Source organism: Lynx rufus, unplaced genomic scaffold (assembly GCF_022079265.1).
Source record: "Lynx rufus isolate CCGP_SWC_20201006 ecotype Redwood Valley unplaced genomic scaffold, mLynRuf1.p SCAF_1, whole genome shotgun sequence".
Classification (NCBI taxonomy): Eukaryota; Metazoa; Chordata; class Mammalia; order Carnivora; family Felidae; genus Lynx; species Lynx rufus.
The window spans coordinates 152779188-152804695 of NW_025814823.1; the positions used below are offsets into that span (position 1 = coordinate 152779188).

Sequence of the window (25508 nt, forward strand, 5' to 3'; positions counted from 1 at the left end):
AAATGGGTCTATATGCACACTTTTTCCTTCCAAACTGCAAGACATGACTCTTAAAAAAGGAATTATGCGTGTATTGAGTCATCATCCTGTATTGAAATATAAAATGTCAAACCTGTAATGGAAAAATGTGCTATTCTGTTGCTATTTGTATTTCAATTTTTTTTTCTGAAACTAGTAGTTCAAAGAGAAAAGATTTAAGAAACATACTATTGAGCGTTAACAGACACTCGGAATCAAAATAAAACAGAAAATTTACCATACTTTAAAGTACTACTAAAATAAAGACTTTATTAATGAAAGTCTGCATAATGTGTACATCAAAACAAAAGTGACTACTGATGCCGAATAAAAAACTTTCAGAGAATGTGTACCATGTGATTCAATTTTTAAAATTTTATATATATATATATACATATATATATATATATATATATATATAAAAGCTGTATTATAAATACAAAGCTAAACTATTAGAGTGCTAACAATACTGCTCATACAAAGAAAATTAACAGTAGTAAAATATGAATACATAAGACACTTATTTTTGGTCCTTTTGGAAAAAGAGAACTAAGTTGGATTTCTTTTTAACACGGCTCCAGCACAAAAATAGAATATGAGATGTAACTGCAACATTCTTAGTGTTTATCCTTGTAATTCTTTAAATGTCACCCGTCATAATAGCAATGAACTCCTCTTGATTTACTGCAGTAAGAAAGAAAATATAAGTCAGAAATACAAATTTTTCACAGGACAATTGTACTATTTTATACTAAGTATTTTTAAATTTTGCATTATACAAAATTGTTAATTAATTAAGACATATTATTTTGCTTTTACTTCTTTGATAGGAAGTTGACCATGTTTATTAAGTAGAACCTCATGAATACAAAAATACATAATGTGATAAACAATATGAATATAATATTAATGACAGAAAAGACATTTAAGTTACAAAAAAGTCTATTATCATAATGACAACATTTACATACACTAGCAAATATAGTTTTAAAGCTTGAAATTTTAAATTTTTTAAATGGTTAAAGCCTCTTTATAATCTTTATTCTATGAGTTCATTTAGCAATCCCTTCCTTCATAAACAAGTTTAAATCTATCATACATGTACATTAGAATTCTAAAGGAAGAAAATATAGAATTTTTTAAAAAGTCAAATTGTTGTTTGATTTTTTATATATTTAAAAGCCACTTAAGGGGCGCCTGGGTGGCGCAGTCGGTTAAGCGTCCGACTTCAGCCAGGTCACGATCTCGCGGTCCGTGAGTTCGAGCCCCGCGTCAGGCCCTGGGCTGATGGCTCAGAGCCTGGAGCCTGTTTCCGATTCTGTGTCTCCCTCTCTCTCTGCCCCTCCCCCGTTCATGCTCTGTCTCTCTCTGTCCCAAAAATAAATAAATATTGAAAAAAAAAATTAAAAAAAAAAAAAAAAAGCCACTTAAAAAAATTTGAAAACATCTAGAGTAATAGTAATTTTAAAGGATACAAATTTAGTCTTAATTAGCTAGATAATACAGCAACTATAAAATATAGATGTAAATGCTGAAACCATAACTCATAAAGAGAAAATGTTACCAAAACTATAAATAAAATTCAGTAAGAACCTACAGTTTATAAAGCACCATATTTAAGAAGGCAACCTAGAAATAGGTAATAATCTTATTAAACATAATTTTTAAAACCAATATATACAAATATACACAATTACTAATAGAAATGTTCAGAAAAGAATGCTCCCTCTTTGTAAAACAGGTGATTTCATGGGGTCCAAAACTTAACACATACCTTAACAAAACACTGGTTATGAATGATCATTTTAATAATAATAATAACACTGAATGAGGAAAAGAAAGATCTGGATTCCAGTCATATCTCTGATACAGAACAGTTCTGTGTCTTAATTTTTTCATCTGAAAATACTGAACTACAAGATTATCTTTTTAGGTTGTTTCTACATGGTAATATATGAAAACAATCCAATGACTCAAACATTTTTAATTGCCTAGTGAATGCCTACACCATCCTAAGAGTTGTGTAATATACCAAAACAGACACCAGGGTTCCTAATCTACAGTATCTTGAAATTTAAGTGAAGAAGATATTAGGTAATATAAAATTATTTTTAGTTTTCTTAGGAGTAACAATGGTATCATAATTTTGAAAAACAATATCCTTATTCTTAGCAGATGCATGCTAAAATGTGAGGGAGGTCAAGTTCAGGACGTATTTTTCAAATGATCCAGAAAAAAAATACACACTATGGATAATGCAAATACAGTAAAATGTTAATTGCTGAATCTAGGTAGAAGGGGTAGAAGGTATAAAGGTGCATATTGTACTAAACTAATATTTTTTCCCTCTATGTTTGAGAAAATTCATAATGAAAAGTTAGAAAAATATTAACCAATTAAAACACATTGAGGAGATGAAATATGTACATCAGGAATGAAAAAAATATACTGGTTCTAGTTTTAATAATCATGTAAGTCATGTTTCATACCAGAAACAGAGAACTGCTGTATAAGACAAAACATGATCTATTATTAAAATAATACACATATCTATGTTGAAAAAAATTCCATCATAATGGGAAAAATCATTACTTCTGAGAAAAACTTAGGCAAGAATAATTCTTGATTTGGGCTCTAAAATAAAACATAGGATTTGGTTTGACAGGAAGTGGAAAGAAAGCTAAGGTATGAGAATACCTTCAGCAACATAGTTAAAAAAAGAAAACAGTGCAAAAATAAGCTCTAAGAAGTTAAGAAGAATAAGTTGGCCAGAAATGGTAATGAACCATGAATCCATGCATTTCAATACTAAACATCTGCAAGACATTATGACACAGTAGAACACATAACCTGTAATATTTTCAATGATCTTACAAATTCTAGTAGTGATCTTTGACTTTCATATAGCTTCCTAACTTTCTCCATCAATCATATATCGAGTTTCTATACTAATAAATCTAGCACAATGCCCACCTTTAAATAGGCATCTGATAAAATATTTATTGAATGAAACAAATATAACACTTTTCTCCTACACTGCCTCTTTATTTTATTTTATTTTTCATGTTTATTTTTGAGAGAGAGAGAGAGAGCAAGCAAGCATGAGCAGGGAGGGACAGACAGAGAGGGAGTCAAAGAAGTCGAAGCAGGCTACATACAGGCTCTGAGCTGTCAGCACAGAGCCCAACACAGGGCTTGAACTCACAAACTCCACAAACCGTGAGATCATGACCTGAGCAGAAGTCGGACGCTCAACCGACTGAGCCACCCAGGCGCCCCTCCTACACTATCTCTTTAAACAAAATTTTCATAAATCAATCACTTCATTGGGTTAATCTTATTACAGGTATTTTAAATAAAGAATTTATTACCTAATAAAGATAAATTATCTACAAATTAAGTAGATTAAGTACCTTAGAGACTACCTGGCTTTAGAGGAAAATTTTAGCAAAATTTAGACAAATTTTAGCATCTGAAGTGACAGTTGAGTACTTTATTGAATATTGAGTATTGAATATTTTATATACTAAAATAGCATGTAATTTTTAAAACTCCATAAACATAGAAACCTAATTTTATTTTTTAGCATAAGAGGTAACACAGTGTTATGGATAAAAGCATAAACAGGTTATAAATCTCTCCGAGCGTTAGTTTCTTCATTTATAGATGCATCCATCTATCCTATGCATTAATATAGATACTATATTTACTTCACAAAAGCCATTATGAAAATTGTGACATAATACAAAATGTAAATGCCAAGCACAGAATCTAACAAGTATTAACTACTAAATAAGTGTTAATACTTATCATAATTATTTAAAAGATGGTCCACTTTGGGTTTTTATTTTTTTATTTATTTTTTATTTTTTTTCAACGTTTTATTTATTTTTGGGACAGAGAGAGACAGAGCATGAACGGCGGAGGGGCAGAGAGAGAGGGAGACACAGAATCGGAAACAGGCTCCAGGCTCCGAGCCATCAGCCCAGAGCCTGACGCGGGGCTCGAACTCACGGACCGCGAGATCGTGACCTGGCTGAAGTCGGACGCTTAACCGACTGCGCCACCCAGGCGCCCCATACTTTGGGTTTTTAAATGTTGATTTTTCCCAAAATATTTACTGTGTTTTACAGATCTTAGGAGTGATAATTGGGAAAGCATTCTTTCTGTATCATTAGCACAGCTCTATTTAGATCTTGCATTATATCTTCTTTTCCTTTAACTCCTTCACCATATTTATTATTCTAAATACACAATAAACATTTCATTTTCACTGCTCCTAAATACTAAAGTATGAAAAATTCATAAAGACAGAAGAATTACCAGAGTCTACAAAAAAAGACAGCAAGTATTATGATCTTTACTAATTTAACATATACAAAGAAAACAGGTTATATTTAAACAAAACTGCAGCCAAAAGAATCCAAATTAATCAAATTAACAAGTTTTTCTAAAATGCCACTCATACTTTTTCCAAAATAGGCAGGTTTTCGTACAGCTACAGAGACCCATGTAAGTTAAGGCAATATCCCAAAGCCAGACTAAAAATGGATTACAGTTCATTGTTTCTGAATATGAAAATGTCTTTCAACAATGATTTCCTGGACTTGCCACAATAATAGTAAAACTTAGTACATCTTGCTTGAGAAACAGATAATATAAAATAGCCACTATGAATTCTGAAAAAGTGTATTTATCAATTACAAGAGCATTTATAGATATAAATAAAAAACAGTAGTATATGTATGCATGTGCAAGACTATTATTCATATGGTCAAAGACAATATTTGATGCATACACCTAGACCCCATGTAATACTTCAGAAGTCCCTCACCCCCCAGAAATTCAAATCCCAGACTGGATACTAGATTAGATGAATTTAATATGTTAAGAACACCTTCCTCCACTTGCATAAAAAACAAATCTTAACAATAAAAGATTATGCACCATTGTATTATATTTGTAACCAATCTCTTAGGAAAAAAAAAGAAAAAATGTTACTTGCCTGTTAGTCATTTAAACAAATGACAGTAGGATGCCCAAGCAACAGTTATACAGTGACCTAAAGTTAGCACTGAGAACCAAAGTAATGTTTTAAGTAAGTATGCACTAAAATCTTCAAGCAATGGGGCTTGAACTCTTGAGTTTCAAAAGCAACAAACAGAGCGGACTAACAAGAGATGCAAGAAATGGGACACATTTTTCTATGCAAAGTTTCGCATTGTTTGAATTTAAGAGGCAGCTTCATAATTAATATTTTCCTCTAATATCAAATTAAGCCAATACCAAAACCTAATTTGCATGTGCGTAACACAGGAAAAGAAAATAACTCTAATCTTTTGACACAGGTAGTAGCCGTTACTGACGATTTATGAAATAGACATACCAAGATTTTCTATGCCACTTAAGATAGTACCCTTATAAAACAGAGCTGCTTTGAAATTAGTTTAGGGTAACAGCCAACAGCTTGGTAAGACACAAAAATTTTTTAAATATGAAGGCAGTGGATACTATCTTTGTTTTAAAAACCATCTTTGTTTTAAAATATAAACAGGGGCACTTGGGTGGCTGAGTCCGTTAAGCATCCAACTTCGGCTCAGGTCATGATCTCACGGTTCCTGAGTTTGAGCCCCATGTTGGGGTCTATGCTGACAGTTCATAGCCTGGGGCCTGCTTTAGATTCTGGGTCTCCCTCTCTCTCTGTCCCTCCCCCACCCCTCTCTCTCTCTCTCAAAAATAAACATTGAAAAATAGTTAGACTCTTAAATACAGAGAACTGAGGGTTGCTGAGGGGATGGGGAAGAGGGGAAAATGGGTGATGGGCACTGAGGACACTTGTTGGGATGTGCAGTGGGTGTTGTGTGTAAGCAATGAGCCATGGGAATCTACCCCGAAAACCAAGAGCACACTGTGCACGCTGTATGTTAGCCAATTTGACAATAAATTATATTTTAAATAAATAAATAAATATAAATCTATCAATACCCTTCAAAGAACTAGTATTAAAAAAAAGTTTTATATTCCTCAAATATTTACATAAATATGAGAAAGTATAACACACAACTCTAAAGTACAATCTACAAACCTGAACTTATAGCTACTGTCTTACCTCCTTATTAAAGCATGACAGTATTGCCAAAGTAAAGTGTGTATTATGTACATATTTATGTATGTATGTATAGGTGATACTCTGTCAACATGTATCTACTGTAATACACACTCCTGGGTCAGGGCTTTAAATCAACCAACGTCAGAGCACTCACTGTGTTCAAGAAAATGCAGGAGAATATAAAGATGAGTAAAGATACAAAAAAAGGCAAACAAGTTTCCATTTAGTAATAGGCACCTTCAAATATCTTCCTTTAAAATTTTTTTTTTTTCAACGTTTTTTATTTATTTTGGGGACAGAGAGAGACAGAGCATGAATGGGGGAGGGGCAGAGAGAGAGGGAGACACAGAATCGGAAACAGGCTCCAGGCTCTGAGCCGTCAGCCCAGAGCCCGACGCGGGGCTCGAACTCACGGACCGCGAGATCGTGACCTGGCTGAAGTCGGACGCTTAACCGACTGCGCCACCCAGGCGCCCCTCAAATATCTTCCTTTAAATACAACCACCTGGAAGGTATTACCATTCTCACTTTAATAAATGGGAAACCACGACTCAGAAAACACTGAAAACTTGCACATTACAGAGCAACTATGTAAGTGGCAGAGATTCAATTCAAATCCAGATCTGTAGGTTTCCAAAGCCTCAGGCCTTTCACCCTATAGGATTCCATACTGCTCTTAAGGAACTTACAATATATTGGAGAGTTACACATGTAAATAACTAACAGAAGGCATTGTACAGAAATGTCAAAATACCGTGTTCCTCTAAATGCTATGGACCCTCAATGGCAGTCTCCATAACTCATACAGAGGCCACCAGAGGAGGCTTGAGAAAATGGAACTTTAAAATGAATCAGAGAGAAAGACTAACATTTTAGCAGACAGAAACTGGCAATTAGAATATTCTAGGATTAAGGAATGGCATGGCATAAAAAAGTGTTTTCAGGGTAGAATATATTTGGTCAAGGCATGTATGTATGGGAGGTGAAAGTTAAAGCAGGACACTGAAGAGCTCAGTAGGAAATAAAACTGGATAGTTAGGGCAGAATCTATCTTAGAGAGCTTTGAAATTTACTCTGTAGGTAGTGAAGAATCATTCGGTGTTCGAAGAGAGGAATGACATCATCAAACCTGTATTTTAAGAAAAGAATGTTATCAAGAAACTAAATTAGAGGGTAGAGGCTCATAGGCATAGAGGGCAATTAGGAGGGTAAAGGGACTGTAGAGTCAGTGAGGGCAAAAACCACATCTGCCTTCCTCATTGTGTAGCAGCACCAGATTGCACATAAGGCACCATATCCAGCAGGCATTCAAGGAAATAATGAATGGGGCTATAATAACATTCCTACAAAGAAATTAGGGCCAGAACTAGGGCAGCAGCAGTAAACAAAGACATAAAACAGTTTCAAAACATTTAAAGAGTAGAAACAATAGAACTTAGTTACAGTTTACAAGAGCATGTAGGTTAAGGAAGAAGTCATTAAAGGCTGATGTTTTACGGGTGCCTGGGTGGCTTAGTGGGTTAAGTGTCTGACTCTTCATTTCAGCACCAATGATAATCTCATGGTTTGTGGGACAGAGCCCCGTGACGGGTTCAGGGCTGACAGCGCAGACCCTGCTTGGGATTCTCTCTCCCTCTCTCTCTGCCCCTCCCGACTTTCACACACATGAACACAGTCACTCACTCTCTCTCTAAAAAAATAAACACTTTTTAAAAAGTGGACATTTTTTACCAAGTAGCTGAAATTTTGGTGATGTTCAAGAAGGATTTTGGTGATCCTCAAGGAAAGATTTTGGTGATGCTCAAAAAGTAAAGTACCTTCCTGAAGTGTGGAACTTGATATTACAACCAGTTTATTTGGTTTTAAAGGTCTGCTTCATTCTAAATTGAATTATGTGAAATGTTTATGCAAAAACCCCACTATAGGGTGAACAACAATTATACCAAATAGAGATACTTTGCAATGAGTCTTGAAAATCATTTGATTTTAGAAAAATTTACTATATGCATATATCAGTAATAATACCTAGAATATGTGTTTTACTCAAAACTTACTTTCTCCATCACCATCTTTATCAAATTCTTCTATCATAGCCCGAAGTTCTTCATCACTCATGTTTTCACCCAGTTCTCTGGCAACACGTCGCAAATTTCTCAAGCTTATTTTACCTGAATCATCATCATCAAATAGTTTAAATGCCTTTAATATTTCTTCATGTGGATCTCTTTCCAATATCCAGTCTGTCACTACAGTTAAAAAGAAATTTAAAAAAAAATTTAAAAACACTTCATAATCACAAATGCATTCGTGAAATCAAAAAGTACTAGATGACAATTAAAGTCGTGAATCTTTCAACATTTAGTTTGATAATAAAATGCCAAATCAGAGCCCGAAAACCCAAAAGGTAAAACTCAAATTATAAAAATCAAATCAGGGTTTTAAAATTTAATCTTTATGTTATCAACAATTCATCCTATTATAAGAGTAAGCAAAACTATCACACAAAGAGGCAAAATAAAAAGGACTACATACCATATTTATTTAAGGTCTACCATTATCAAGAATTGTACTAGGCTCCACTAACACCAAACAAAAAAGTCTAGGAGTTTGTAACTTAGCTATAGAGATGGTATATCAACAAAACAATTAAAGCTACTTAGATAAAAGCTGTCTGATGGCTGAACTTAAGCACATTATGGTTCCTTAAATTTAACCCTGTAATAAAGACCAAAAATTCCTGACAAATTCACTGCCATCATTGACAGAGATACAATTTCAGACAGACGAAAATTCTACTGATAGCTTCATGATTTGAGGAAACTCTTGGTTTTCAAAAATATGAAAAGTAGTTACTGAATACGACTGTAGCAAGAACCACCTCTCCCCCTCTGCCCCCAAAAAAAGAAAGTCTGGAAAGATCTCTCTAAAATCATGCCCATTTTGTTCACCAAGATAATAACTCTCAAAAAACTACAATTAAAAGTGAGGAATATCAGACTTCAACAGCAATAATATATTCTAATAGATTAAAGGTAGTAATATAGAATAATGTAGTAAACTTAAACACTATTTTTAATATTCACAGTCATTAATCAATAGCCACAACAATAAAAATTAAAGTAACAATCTGTGGTATAAAATTTTTTCAGTTACTAGATAAAAATCTGAAAATATCTAAGTAAACATCTCTGAAGTAATTCTACAAGCTAGTCTACTACTATAACAAAAATTATTTATGACTTTCATCATGCCATTAAAAATAATTCAGTTCTAGTAAGGTTGACAGAATCATTAAAAACTTGCAAATGCTTATAGATGGAAAGTTTAATGCACTCAAAAGGAAAAATACAATTCAAGCCCACAAAAAATTATTGTTGTTTTGCTGTACTATCACTGTATTTGGTTAAGTAAGCTTTAGAGTAAGTACCTATTTAAGCTAACGTTAAATCATCTACATATACATTTAATAGTTTTCTATTACCCGTTAATTGTATCCAAAAAGTGTTTCAAGTAACTAATTGAAGTATATTACTATAAGTATGCAAATCACCCAAGCTCATAAATATTCAGTCAAAAAGGAGTTGGCATATACACAGCCATAACACCAAAATAAAATACCATGCTTAACTCTATGGCACATACTCAACTTATTTTGAATTTAGTCCCAACAAAAAAGCAGGACAAGGAAAAAAAAAAGTGTTAAGAAATTTTCTTCACCAATTAAATAATTTACATGACAGGTGAACCAAAAAAGCAGCTTGCTGAAAGTATTAATGTACTTAAAGAAGCAACAGGGTGATGTGGGGAACAGATGGGGCTCCAAGATGTATAAATTCTTATCCCACTAGTGCTTTAATTGTGTTAGTTACTTCAGACTTATGTGTATATATAATCTTTTATCAATACTTTGCCTTAGAATACAACTTTTCTCAGGAATTATAAATACCCATAATTCTGGACAGCTAAAACATGGTATCTTTATGGTGACTCTCCTCCATGCCTTCATGCTCTATTCCTATTCTACAAAGTAGAATTGTAAGAAATACATTTTTTTTCCAAAGAAAATAAATCAACTAATATACACTTAGGTGACTTCAATCTAATTCACAAATTGCTGTCCATGTAACTTTATTTTCAAATTATACTACCATAAATGTACTTCCTAAAAATAGTTAGGCCTTACACATTATAAAAATCACTTAAGAACATAGCACATTAGAAAACATCACATTAAAAGTTAAAAAATCATTAAAGGTGCTGCTAGAAATACAGCTTCAACTATATTTCTCACTGCCTTTTGGGGGTTTCTATCCAAAAATACAAGTTATTTTACACTCAACATTTCAGAATTCAAATTCCTCCCACTATCACCAAGATAGCTGTTGTTTTGATGCCGGATCTCAAAAAAGATAACAGCATCATTAACAAATAATCTCTCATATTTGAAGTCTGAACATTTTTTAAGCCGATTAACCTAATCAGCGATTTATTACTACAGTGCTAAGGATACTACCCTTTCTACTCTTAAATGGGCCTCTCTCTTCATTCTCACCACCCTCAGCATAAAAAGTCTATTATTTTCTGTCTTCAGTCTCTCTGCCCTTCAACCCATCTTTAATACTCTCAACAGAGTTACCTTTTAAAATATATCTTCTCTTCCACAGAAATTGACAATGATCATCTGCTGACTAAAGTCCAAGCTCTATATGTGATGCAAGACTACCTATTTGGCCCAATACTATCTTCCACTTCAAACATACTATACTTCCAGTACCACTCTGTTGTTGCTGTTTTCTCTGCCTCCAATGTCTTTCTCTACTGCATCCCACAATCTTCTCCTTAGGATGAAATCCTATTCACATTCCCAAAGGCCTAAATTAAAAATCCCCTCTGCAAGGTCTTCTTCAATTGCTCCAGGCCAGGAATTGACAATTCTTTTTGTTGTCAAAAAACAGATAGTAAATATTTTAGCCTTTGTCGGGGCATAAGGTCTCTGTCTAAACTACTTTCTCTGCCAACTCCTGCTTTAAACAAAATTATAATTTACCACAGAACACCACAGCTTATTATTACTTACATTTAAATGGTAAGCTCCTTGAAAGACCCTCTTGGTAACTTCTAATTAATTCCCCTCCCTCAACCCAACACAGTACCTAATGCCAAAAAAATCAGCAAATATTTGTTAAATAAGCAAAGCAAAATGGTAATACAATATTCTATTCTAAAGAGGCAATGGAATGTGCCCAAAGATTCTCGTTACATGTCAGACTTCATCCAGAAATATCTGTGGAACAGTATCCTTCACTAGTAATAGATGATACATAAAACTAAGACTCAAATGTTCTGATTTGGAGTTATCTGTCCCAAAGTATAAAACATACCTTCATCTGTGGTCAGTTATTATTGAAAAATAATCCACAAATGGAGAGAATACAGAGCTCTTGACTTCAATTTCTAAACAGTAATAAATTTTTATTTGACTGATGGTATTTTCAAGCAGGTCAAAAGTTTAATCTTTGAAAGTCAGAGAGAAGTTTACCCATGGCCATTAATTCTGGAAGAAACCCAGTAATCATGCTCTCTTTTTGTTTTTTTAAGTTAATTTATTTATTTTGAGACAGAAGGAGGGAGACGGAGAGAGAGGGGGGAAGAGTAGAGAGAGGGAGAGACAAAGAATCCCAAGGAGGCTCCACATGTCAGTGCAGAGCCAGAGGCGGGGCTCTAACTCATGGACCTGTGAGATCATGACCTGAGCCGAAACCAAGAGTCGGAGGCCTAACCTACTGAGCCACCCTCATACCCTGTTATTAACACAGAAAAGATGGACGGTCAGGAAAAGGTGAATATGGCATGGGACTTTGGCTTCAACTGCTAATAAGATCACAAATTTAAAACTGTATTTACTTAAGATGACATGTGCTACATAAAATTATTAATGACAATGATATAATGCTTAAAATAGCCTGCAACTATGAAAACAGGGTAATCAGAAAAATATAAATACATGGAATACAATACTTTTTATGTTCCAGTGATGCATGTACAATTATTACGAGGCACTAAAACACAATAAAACAAAGACAATTTTTAAAGTAATACTAACAAATACTTAATAGTACTTACTATAGCTAGGCCCCTTGCTAAGCACTTTACTTATTAACTTATTTATTCCTCACAACCCACAAGATAGCCCCAATTTATAGTTGAGACACAGAGAAGTAAAATGACCAAATTATACAGCTAGTAAGTGGTAAAACCAAGATCTGAACCCAAGCAATCTGGTTTCAAACTGTCCATGCCAAACCACTACATTGTATCAAATGTGCCTGAATTGCAGCTCTTTCCTAATGGTATCATTGTCACTATATCCTAACACCTGTCTATAAATAATCTAAGTTGGAACTTGGACTAAGATCATGAACTATACAAGAGCTTCAATACTCAAAGACTGAAAGAATAAAGATGGCTCTCCTCCTCTCAATAAATCTACCAATTAGAAAAAACAAAACAAAACAAAATCAAAAAACCACACGCAATATGCTTCCCAAAGGGACAACCTGCTTCTCTAAACAGTTATTTCTCAGTGTATAAATTGAAGTTCTTCTGTGTTGTGCTTTCTTTCTCTTTTAAGCTCATCCTTTAACTTCTCTCTTCACTTTCATTTTGAGTTTTCAGATTAAAAAAATAAAAACAATGATTTATGAAAGGACTCTATCTTTTCCTTATGTATTGCCATTTTTTTTGCTTTGTGTATTGCTTCTTGCTGAATATTTACACAAAAAGTTTGTGTGTATGTGTAACTGGATTTGTTCCTAAATTTTTTACATCTCTAAAAACATATGAAATGTATATATCATGACCCATATAAAGTGGTTATCAATGGTTTAGAAAATTTATTTAATAAAAACCTGAATATACATACATTCTACGTATAATATTCTACATAATGTATTTAAATTATAATAACAAAGTCCTTGCCTTCCAGAGTGTTCTATACTAAAACGCCTGATATATGCTGTAAATAATTCACGAAAATCAACTGTATAAAATTCAATCATATTAAGCTCATGACACATTATGCTTAGTTGGTTGTTCTACAATGATTTTTCCTGCTTAAGTCTGCCAAATGCCTCCTTTACCACAATCTTCTCTCCACTTGCAACTTTAAACAGATGACTTTATTCACCAAGATCAAGTCACTCAGAGTATGTAGACCTTCATAAGCTTTGTCAACCTGAAGGCATGCCCTTCATCTAGAGCCAAAGCTAACAAATGCTACAGGTTTTCTCTTCTCCCACTCTGCCAACAAAAATCACACACCAGAATGGTCTTAGGAAATATTTTCCATACAAAAGGATATCAAATTTTGTTTTACTCTAAGAAAATAATTTTTTGATCATCCTTTATCATATAATATAAACACATATTACTTAGAAAAACATCCTCCCACAAAAAGCTACACAATAGTTCCTTAGAATCTTCAGAACTAAAGACAAAATGATAAATTCCACAGGGAAGCTGTAAATCTTATATTTTCTTTGAAATTAAGTAAAAAGAGTGTCCCCCGGCCCCCATATGAGATCCACATTATACCACAATGTTCTATAACAAAATTCCATAACCCAGAGAATTAAAAAAATACTAATATTAACCAGATAATTTCCTAACAAGTGCTAATTACAAAGACTATTAAAATACACACCAACTTCATTAAAATCTTCGAAGGTGATTTTCCCTGTGGCTTCTCTGTCATAATCTTTAAGAATCTTCAGTACATCAGCTTTTTTTACATCAAACCCCAAGGCTCTCATTGCCACCTTTTGGATTAAAAGGGAAAAGCAAATTATCAAGCACTCTTTCAAAAGAAGTGACTTCTAATTCTTAAGTTTTCAGAACTTAAGAGAGGTAAACACATTAATGAAACATTTAATTCTGTTGCATGTTTTATATCTCTAAAAAAACAAAGTGATAGTTTTTCTTCACTACTGAAATTAAATGGCAATTTTTTTCATTTATATATCTTTTATAGGACATACCAATCAAGTGTTTATAAAATACACTATACAATAGGCTGACATAGTGTACAGATCATTTTACTTATTTTTTAAATGTTTATCTTGGGAGAGAGAATCCCAAGCAGGCTCCACGCTGTCAGCACAGAGCATGATGTGGGGCTCACTCTCAGGAATTATGAGATTATGACCTAAGCTAAAATCAAGAGTCAGGCGCTTAACTGACTTGAGCCACCTAGGCACCCAGTATACAGATCATTTTAACAAGTTATTTGCTCTCAAATGATTAACAACCAAAATGCAAAAAAAAGGCATAGCATAAATATTAAAAATTTATATAACAGAAGAGATAAAAGAATGAAAATAAGAGTTACCATAAGAATCTACACGATTAGTTGTTAAGTAAGTAGTTCAGGTCCCTGAGTTTAAAGAAAAGATCCAAGATCCTGTTACTGTTAACAAGAAGAGAGACATGACACTGACTAAAGAAGTCTTACTTGGAGAGGTTCCATTTGTTCCCTGATGTATGGATGAAATAAAGTAGAAGGGCAATAAGAAAAGGATGACTGGTATTAAAACAGATACCATAAAAAAGAGGTTTGAGGACAGTGAAGAGAGCAGCTTATCTTACCTGCACAGGAAGAGCTCAGGTGGAAGCAAGTGGTTAGCAAATGAGAAAAGGAGCTAGTAGTAAAAGTGTGGAGGGCATTCAATAAAAATTAAAGGAATGTGAACTTTATGCAGTTTATAACGAGGAGCCACTAGTTTTATGAACAATGAACAAAATGAGGAAAGAATTTTAGAAAGATGAACCTAATGGTACTATACAGAGTTAACTAGAAGCTCTAGGTATGAAATAAGATCCCAAACCAAAATAATAACAATGGCAACAAATGGAAGAGACATTATAAAGCAAGAATGGATCAAAGCTGGGTAAGTAAAAAAATAAATAAATAAAATAAAAAAAGAACTAAAGAGCTATTAAAATGTTGCCTTTCTCATTGTGCTAAGTGTGAGATCTGTACTACCCTAAACACCAATTTTCCCTTGCATCTTTAGAAATAATTCTAGGCCCTAAAATTGACATTTTTCCCCATTAGCATCGTGTCAACATCAGACATCATTTATGTTGTCTGCACCAGAGAAAGTACATAAAGAATATACTACTAACATGTTCAAATTAAAAGAGAAATAACACTTTCACAATGTGAAAAAAGAATGAGTCACCAAAAACCAAACAAACAAAAAACAGTGGGAAGAAGAATACAGTAAAAACTGTTTAAATCTTATAGTTTGCAATCTTTTAATTATGTGAATGAAAAATAAGGCCTTACATAGAAATTTATTTTTATATTTAAAACACTATTCATTTTACAATATGAAAAGGAATTTCTAAAAAGATGTTAAGAGTATTATTCAATTTTCTTACAGCATTTAACTGTGAACATTTAAAACGGTTTCATATTTCCAAAACCAGTCAGTTTAAATACTTTAGAAATGTATTTTAACCAATTACCAAAAATGAACATCATTTTAACAGAAAAATATGTATTTTACATTACACTATTACCTTTAATTCATGATAATCTATTGCTTCATCCTTGTCTGTGTCAAATAGTTCAAAAGCATCTTTAATTTCTTGTTTCTGTTCTTCAGAGAGTTCTCTTCTTTTTTTCCTCTTTGTTTTGTCTACCACAAGCTCATTTCTATGAAATGAAAAGAAACAAAGTCTTTTTAGCCTACTTTAATTCTATTCTCCTATGCATCCAGATGATTAAAATGCAACAAAAAAATTAACCGATTGAATAATTTTTTAAATTTCTAAAAAGGAAGTTATGTGGGAGAATCAGAAATCTTCCGTACATGAGCCTTGCTCATTCCATAGTCTAAGCTGCTATAAATTTGCACTTTCCAAAAGTGAAAAGTATTACAAGTTATTCAAAGAAATGAAGACCTAACTTTCTTTCCTTCTAGCTTTGTATTTATTCTCACTGATATTACAGAGGAAAAAATCAGAACTTGAATAAAAAACATTGTTTTTATGACAAAAAATCGCCAACAAAAGAACAAAGCATTCATTATTTACATTGCTCTAAACATAGTGTTAAAAAAAATCAAAGGAAACTTCCTAACTGATGATCGTTATGTATTTGGTTTACTTCTGATATCACTTATAAGTTACCTAAATTTCTACCCAAAAAAGTTTAAAATTTAACAATTAACTTACAAAGTATTTTAGCGTGGTAGGTTACAAGTGATTTAGATTACACATAAGTTTGGCACTTTATTTATAATTTCTTTCATTAATATGTCTAAACAAACCATGAAAACGCCAAAAAAAAGAGTATTTGTGCTAATTTTCTATAATAAAGTGAAGAGTCTATGGTTTTGTAAATCTCACTTGTAAATTTAGATTTAGTTTCTCATAAACTCTGGCAACTTTTTTAAAGGAAATTTTATTTTAAAAGCCAGAAATGTCCTCCTTAAGAGATACTGATCTTAGCGTTCCAAAATTTCAAATGCCGCTGCAACATCTGCATAAAAACAAGTTTTGAAACCCAACAAACTCATAAAACTTTAAAATGTAAAACTCGGGTTGATTTCAGTAAAACATGTTATCTATTTGCCTGTATTTTGTTCTCTAAAATCTACAACAAAGGCAAGAGAGGATTAGAAAGTGACCGAAGACGTACAATAAATAAAGCTGAGGAAAATCGGTTTATACCAGCTAGAACATTTCCCGGGGTCATTTTCTCTGAAAGGCCAAGTCCACAACAGACCTACAACTGACCCCACGCAAGGCTCCCACAGGAATCTCCTAGCCGAAGGCGGCACCAGTTTAGAGAGGCGTATCTAGCTATTTTCAAGGTATTGACGTCTACATGGGGCTGGGGGCAACAGACAGGGGGTTAGAGGTCGCAAGTGAAGGAAAGGTAAAGAAACTAAAAATTTGAAAAATCTTAAGAATTTACCAATTAAAGTCATTAAAATGGGTCTCCGGTTATACCTTAATATAGGGCCCTAGCAGAAGAGCAGTGAGGGGTTAATGTTATTCCCAAATTTTATAGTTAAATATGACAGCACTGCCGGTGAGGTGGGGCCGTAGACCAGGAAGGAGGAGCTGAACGAAGGGATGCTCCAGGGCCTGATTTCTCGCAGAAAAACCGCGAGAAGAAACATCGCGATATTTCACTCCCTCCTCGCAACGAAAACAGCCCATCTTTTTGGTGGTGCAAAGCCCAACGCACTGATAGACGTGTCTACCTCAGCAGAAATGCACGGGGCTCATCACCTGCGACACACCACGGCCCCCAGAGGGAGGGGTCCGGGCCCGGGAACGCAGGCCGAGACTCCTCTCCCTCGTCCCAAACTGCATCCCCTTCCTCGCCTCGGCCCCAACTGCCTCCCTTCCACACACACCCGCCCTGGGGCCCGCTGCGAGGTGTGGAGAGCTTTGCGGCCTCCTCATTACCGACCTCAGAGCTAAACTCATTTTCTCTTCGGACAGAGACGTTCCTCTCAAGAACGACCTTAACGCCCTACCCAAGGCAGCACGACTTCCACGAGCCGTTCAACAGACACCAACGACCTCAGCGGCCTCAAGCACCTCCCACAAGGTAGACACTTCTGAGCCGGATTGGTTCACATTGCTAATGTCCTGCCCTTTGAGGCGGAAGCGTCATTCGTCCTCTTCTCTCATTGGGTGTATCTAGCGTCAATCAAAGAAACCTCTCCTCCCTCTTGGTCTCTTGCCCCTCCTCCCGCCCTTTAGATTGGCCTGTTGCGGTTTCCCCAAATCCTTTGCGGAGCGAGGGTCTGGATATTTGCGTGCTAGAGGGAGGTTGGTAGCTGGACCTCGCCTCACGCAAGGAGGCCTGTAATCTGTGGCGCTTGTCCGGAGACAAGACGGACAGCTCCGAGGGAAAGGAAGGAAGGGAGAAGAGGCACGCTGTGGGCTATCCTCAGTCTAGAAGGAGGGAGTAGCCGGGGAATGAGGTCTGCCAAATTTGGCTTCGCCATGTTCTAAAACTTTGGGTGGGGGTTCTAAAACACAGGCTTAAACATCCTTTTCTCCCATTCTGATTTTAGTAGATATGAATCTGCATTCTTTTTTCCTTACAAACTGGCCAAGTGATTCTAAATCAGTTGCTATGGGTTATTTTTGTGTAATTATTGGGTTGGATTATTAGGCTACTTACGGTGAAGCTGTACTTCACCTTCTCTTAGCTCTCTTTCTCCTTGATTTTTCGATAATGTCCTTTATTTTCCAGGGTTGTAAGCTGCTTATACACATTATCATATATCTTCACTTCAAAACTAACTTCTTGAAGGTCATTTGGGTAATTAATTTGTTTACTTGTTCGACACTCCTCCTAAGGAAGGCTGACTTCCTTAAAGTGCAGGATTTCATCTTTCATTTGACGCTATTCCTAGTGCCTAATACAATGCCTGATGCATAGGTGCTCAATAAATATTTGTTGCCTTCAATGGAATCTTGTTGTGAAAACCCACAAAGCACTGAACTAAACTGTAAACTTCATAAAGAAGTAAAATAGCTTGAATGTGGGGGTCGAGCAGGGGAAGGGGGAAGATATGTAAACACTATGGCGTATGTATGAAAGATATATATGTGTTTAAAGGAGGATAGGACAGAAGAAAGTCTTGAAGGATTTGACATATATGTTAGGCCTAGAAGGATAAGCTAAATTTGAACAAGTAAAACTAGTATGATAGTATAACTCTAAAAATTAAAGGTTAGGTGCCCCTGGGTAGCTCAGCGGGTTAAGTGTGGGACTCTTGATTTGGACTGGGATCATGATCTAAAGGTTTGTGGGAGGGAGCCTTGAGTTGGGCTCTGAGCTTACAGCATAGAGCCTGCTTGGGATTCTCTCTCTCTTCCTCTCTCAAATAATACAATAAACTTTTTAAAAAATAATAAAAATTAAAATTAAAAGTTAAAGGATAGCTGCCCAAAAAACAAAAGTAGAAAACTTACCTTTTTAAAGTACTTTCATAAATCACCTTTGAGTCTAAATGGAAAGGGAATATTGCCACTAAAAAGGTTTTTGGTACTTTGAAAGGGAGTTTGGGGCGCCTGACTGGCTCAGTCTGTAGAGCATATGACTCTTGATCTTGGGTTGGTGAGTTCGAGCCCCACATTGGGCATGGAACTTAAACTTTAAGAAAATTAAAAATAAAAGGTTTACAAATTATTAAAATACGTGATACATCTTCATGCTGCCAGTAAATATCAAAATGAAATGGTCACTTTTCAAGGAAAACATAACTTAAAAAAGGTAGAAAACTGAATTAGGTCAGTAAGTATAGATAGGACTGAATGATAGGATGCCACCAAAGATTTATGCCACAAAAAGGTATCCACCCCACTCAGTTATGAGCGAGTTAAAAATTCGTGAGGAGCTAATTATTGTGCTTTAAACTCAAAACACGATGAAAAGTTTGAGTGTTGAAGCTAGCACAACCCATAGTATCCTCAAAAGCATTTAAAATCACTGTATGCCCCACAGTGAGAGTGTATGTGGTGCTCACCATTGTGTGTGCCTAGCTCATATTTGATGTTCATTGATGAACATATGTGCAAAAATTTTAGACGTTGGCAAAATCAATTTGGTATTGTCTTAAAGGAACATTTCACTATAACCAAACAGTTTATTCTTAAAATGCAAAGATAGGGGCGCCTGGGTGGCTCAGTCGGTTGAGCGTCCGACTTCAGCTCAGGTCATGATCTCCCGGTGTGTGAGTTTGAGCCCTGCGTTGGGCTCTGTGCTGACAGCTCAGAGCCTGGAGCCTGCTTCAGATTCTGTGTCTCCCTCTCTCTCTGCCCCTCCCCTGCTCATGCTCTGTCTCTCTCTGTCTCAAAAATAAATAAAAACATTAAAAAAAATTTTTTTAATTAAAAAAAATGCAAAGATAGTTCAAAATATAAATCTGTATTCATCATAATGCTACATTAAGGAGATTGCCTCCAAAAAAGCACGGGAAACTATTCAGAATCCATTTCTAATAAAATACATATTAATCAGCTCTAGAAGGTACATTTTTAACTTGAGCAACATACTTGACAAAGGCTATTGTTTCTTAAACATGGTACCTGAAACACTAGAATTTTGTGGGATGTTTACGGTCATTTCATGAAGAATGAGTTTTGTGGGCAAATAATTTGGGAAAATAGATTTTTAAATGTTAAACTAAAATGTTTGCTACAGGATATCCTACTAACAGAATGACAGGAAAGTTAATCATCACTTCTGCATAGTAGTGAGAATTAGTGACAATTCCATTCCTTGCTATAAGAGAAAAAAAACCTCTAGGTGAAAAACCATGCACCCTGATAAAACTAGGGGTCAGATCATCTATTACTAAACTAAGCTAGGGGATTAGCAACTCTGCCACAGACACCATTAAAATAGTTAGCAACACTGTCTTTGAAATTCTAATCAATGATATAACAAGAAAAAGAAGTGATATATAAAATTAACATTAAGTGTGGATAATATGTTTACCTGGAAAAACTCTGCCACAGACACCATTAAAATAGTTAGCAACACTGTCTTTGAAATTCTAATCAATGATATAACAAGAAAAAGAAGTGATATATAAAATTAACATTAAGTGTGGATAATATGTTTACCTGGAAAAATCCAAGAGTATCAAACTATTAGAATTGAAAAAAGAATTCAATAAAGTAGATGATTTTCAGAAAAACTTACAAAATCAACAAACAATTGCAAGTTAATAATAGCCTTATGAAATTCCTACCAATAAACTTAAATCTGTAGGATCAGAAGGAAGAAAATCACAAAATTTTACTAAAAAATATGAGATTTGAATAAATTTATACAGAAGCTTTTCTCGTAGATGGGATGAGTCATTATTGTAAAAATGTTGATTATACTCTAGATTTATCTGTAAATTTAATATAATCAAAATGAAAATTCTCAATTTTTTTCTTAAATGTAATAAAAGTTCTTGTAAGGATCATCTCAAAAATTGCATAAAAATGTTACAAAATGGTTGGGGCGCCTGGGTGGCGCAGTGGGTTAAGCGTCTGACTTCAGCCAGGTCACGATCTCGCGGTCGGTGAGTTCGAGCCCGGCGTCAGGCTCTGGGCTGATGGCTCGGAGCCTGGAGCCTGTTTCCGATTCTGTGTCTCCCTCTCTCTCTGCCCCTCCCCAGTTCATGCTCTGTCTCTCTCTGTCCCAAAAATAAAAACATTGGGAAAAAAAAAAATTTAAAAAAAAATGTTACAAAATGGTGAAAAAGAATAGTAATAGAAAAATCACTCTACAGGATATTAAAATGTATTTGCTGCTATGGTAATCAAAATAATAAATCCAGAGCCAGAACCAAAAGTAGATAGAACTTGTGGTTTAAGAAGATAGAAGCCTTAGTATTTGTTTAGTCTTCCTCCTGAAACTTTAATAAAACAATAGCTGAGAAATAATTTTTTTTAAGTTTTATTTTATTTGTTTGAGGGAGGCAGAGTTAGCAAGAGCGGGAAGGGCAGTGGATGAGTGAGAGAATCCCAAGCAAGCTCTGTGCTGTGAGCACAGAGCCTGATGTATGGCTTGAACTCATGAACTGGGAGATCATGACCTGAGCCAAAACCAAGAGTCAGACATGAACCTACTAAGCCACACAGGCACCCTGAGAAATAATTTCTAATACTGAAGTGATCTGGAGAGCTACCATTAGCATAATAGGTATTTCAAAAAATATCTGAAAGATCAAGCAATATGGAAGCCTGTTGACAAATGAGGTAGACCATCAAAGTGGCAACTCCTCAGAATTTGCAGGTGACTAAAGCTTCACAGAGAGTTGATCTGCCTGACAGTCCAGAAAAGACGCTAGGCTTAGAGTTGTCTGGCACAGTAGAGGGTGGAAATGAGAAGAGGGCTGAATACAGAATTTAAAAGCTCTTTAGGAAAAGTACTGCACTTGAATTCTTCCAGATTCCCCTCCCCACTATTTTCTTCATGTCTACCTCGAACCCCAATCTTAATAATGAATGAAGAATCAAAAACCGTCAGAAATAAGAACAAAATCAGCAGCGTGAATGATAAAACTAAGGAAAACAACTATCTAGGAAGACTCAGAGTCAGCTTAGGAATCAAAATTCATAATATTAAGCTTCCTAAGAGGTAGTCAAGAAAAAACTGTTTTAGAGAACAGCATAGTCTGAAACAGTAACATTCTGATAATAATAAAAGCCTGTTAAACATATGATCGATGAAGTCAAAAATGTAATAGAATGATGAGATGATTTCACTGAGGAAATATTCCAGAACTTAAAGCTTTTAGACAAAAACATGGAAAAATTGGAAAAACATGAAGAATTAACCCAATAGATCCATCATATGACTAATAAGAATTCCAGAAACAGCAACAAATGGAGAAGAGGGAGAAAAATATCAAAAACGTAACTGAAGAAATATTCTAAGAACCTAAAAATTAGTACAAGTTTTCAGATTGGTAGGACATGCCTCATACTGAGCAAACTAAAATGGTAAAAGAATCAACTTATCAGTAAGACACTTCATTTTTTAAAAATATTTTTAACCTTATTTTGAGAGAGACAGAGCGAGCAGTGGAGGGGCAGAGAGAGAAGGGAAAGAAAATCCCAAGCTGGCTCCAATACTGTCAGCGCAGAGCCCAACATGGGGCGTGAACTCACAAACTGGGAGATCATGACCTGAGCGGAAACCCAAGAGTCAGATGGTTAACTGACTGAGCCTCAAACATAAAAACATCAGAACATCAAAAATAAAAAGGTTAACTTCCAGGGGCACATGGGTGGCTCAGCTCGTTAAGAGTCCAACTCGATTTGGAGTATACCAGATTTTATATGTCTGCTTATGTAATTCAATCTGAAGTACTCCACCTAACCTCTTAAATCTTTTAGCCAAGAATGTTTAACTTGACTTTAAGTAAATCTTAATACATAATTTCTCATGTATAGGAAATTAGGAGATGGAGAAACCACTTAAAAAAAAAAAAAAGTACCATGGCATCAGACAAATCCTGAGAGTAACACATTCTGTATGACAAATGGCCACTCTCCTCAACAAGTCAGTGCATGAAAAAAGGGATTGACCTAGATTAAAAGAGACTTAAAGGACATTACCTCCAAATAGAATGCCTTGTCCTGGATTAAGACATTGGACAAAGCAGCTGTAAAAGGCATTATGGAGACAATTGTGGAAATTTGAATATGGACAGGAGATTACATGTTCTAAAGAAATTACTAGTAATTTCATCAGGCATTTTAATAACATCTTGTCCATTTATGAAAATGTTCTCCTTTTTTAGAGAACAAAGTAAAGTGTTTGAGGTAAAATGTTCAAAATGTCGGTAATTTACTTTAGCATATAAAAATCAGTTTAAAAACTTCAAAGGTACTGGGGCACCTGGGTGGCTTAGTCCATTAAGCGTCCAACTTTGGCTCAGGTCATGATCTCCCAGTCCATAGGTTCGAGCCCTGCTTCGGGCTCTGTCAACTCAGAGCCTGGAGCCTGCTTCAGATTCTGTGTCTCCCTCTCTGCCCCTCTCCTGCTCTCTCTGTGCCTCTCTTAACAATAAACATTAAATTAAAAAAAAAAGGTACAATGTTAAATTCTATGAAGAAAATAAGACAGGGCAATGAGGAGCTAACCACAAGTTGAGTACTACAGAACTGAGAAGGTCCATGATAAAGTGACTTTTGAACTGTGATATTAAATGACTGACAGCTGTGTCAGTTTAGGTTCTTTGAATTCCAGATGACAACATAGGATCAGTCATGAAAGAGACTAGGAAACATCAGTGAAGGATAAAGGTGTGGTAAGCAGAAGGCAGGAGAGTCTTCAAACTACAATACTGTCCTCACACCTGGGAACAGAAAGGGGAAGGAAGGAGAACTGGGTAGGAAGAGCTTCACAGTACAATGCAGTTGTGAGATAATTTCAGGCCACTGAGGAGCCCCAAAGCAAAAATGGCCCTATAGAGGAGTCTTGGGTTAGGCAGGAATAGTGGAGCTCTAGTATCCATTCTGTACTCAGTCACCAGCTAGACACAGGCTAGGGGAAATGTGGCCGCAGTATGAGTGGTCTGAAAACATGGCAGCTGAAAGGTTGTAAAAAGCCGTCATGATGGCAATTTTAAGGAGTGGTCAACATGCAGGTGCAACTGAGGGAACAACAGGATAAGAACTGAAAAGAAGCAATTGAACTTAGCAATTAACAAGTCTTTGGTGACCTAGTAAAGAAGTGACCTGGTAAGGAAGACCTTTGATGACCTACTCACACAGAGGGAGATCTGACCAATATACCTTCAATACTGTTGTATAAGCCTGGCAAAACTCTGGAGGGAGAATATACCAAAAAGAGGAAATGACAAAGGTGCAAAAGCCACAGGTTAGGAACAAGGTTGGCATAATCAAGGACAGGAAAGATTTCAATAAGTTTGATGTATAATGAGAATAGCAGAATGATATAAGAAGTCAGATTGATAAACAGAGTCCTAATTATGTAGAGTCTAGTAGTTCGTGTTGAAGGATAAATTTTATTTCAAGTGTAATGGAAATCCATCAGCAGGTTTTAAGCAGTGAATTATTATGATCTGATTTAGGTTTTGGAGCCAAACTTCCTGAACCAATCTATATTCACAGCATCCATTTCCTCATATCTCATTTTCTCTCAACCCACAGCAAATCTGACTTACAGTCACCTCTCTACTGGAAGTGCTCTTACTAGTTTACCAAAGACTTCTTAATTGCTAGTTCAATTGCTTCTTTTCAGTTCTCATCCTGTTGTCCCGTGGGTTGCATCTGCATGTTGACCACTCCTTAAAATTGCCATCATGACCACTTTTTACTACTCCTTCCTAGTTTTCTTTGATGGCTTTTTTTTTATTCATCCCCTGTTTGTTTGTTTGTTTGTTTGTTTTCAAAATGATGTTCTTAATACTATCATGCTATTCTTAAGCACTCTCACCTACTAAATTTCAACAATCACATACTGATGACTCCAAAATTTCTCACATTTTTTCTGATAACCCTCTACTCGCAGTATGAACATAGACTTCCATTTATGTCATGCATTTCCATTATATGGAAAAGAATATACCAAAACAAAAATAATTATCTTCTTCTAAAATACTTCTTATATGTTCTGCATCCTGGATAATGCCATTACCAGTCACCCAGTTTATATAACTCCTTGGAATAATATTTAACTCCTCACTATTATCGAAGTATAATTTTCAAAATTTAAACACAGGACTATTATAAAAATATAGAATGAATATGTTTCTAAGATCTATTTAACTTTTTTAATGAGGAACCCAGCCAGATGATAAAGCTAGTTCACAGA

At 35.1% G+C, this 25508-nt stretch overlaps 1 protein-coding gene across 1 annotated transcript; it reads right to left on the reverse strand.

The window, feature by feature from the left end:
* Positions 1-268: 268 nt before the first annotated feature.
* Positions 269-17722, reverse strand: CETN3 (centrin 3). Its single transcript, XM_047088921.1, has 5 exons — positions 17616-17722; positions 15710-15845; positions 13830-13944; positions 8182-8373; positions 269-702 (listed from the first exon to the last, which is right to left on the reverse strand). Exons 1-5 carry the CDS (start codon positions 17630-17632, stop codon positions 659-661), a joined length of 504 nt encoding a protein of 167 aa, XP_046944877.1. The 5' UTR covers positions 17633-17722; the 3' UTR covers positions 269-658.
* Positions 17723-25508: the final 7786 nt, after the last annotated feature.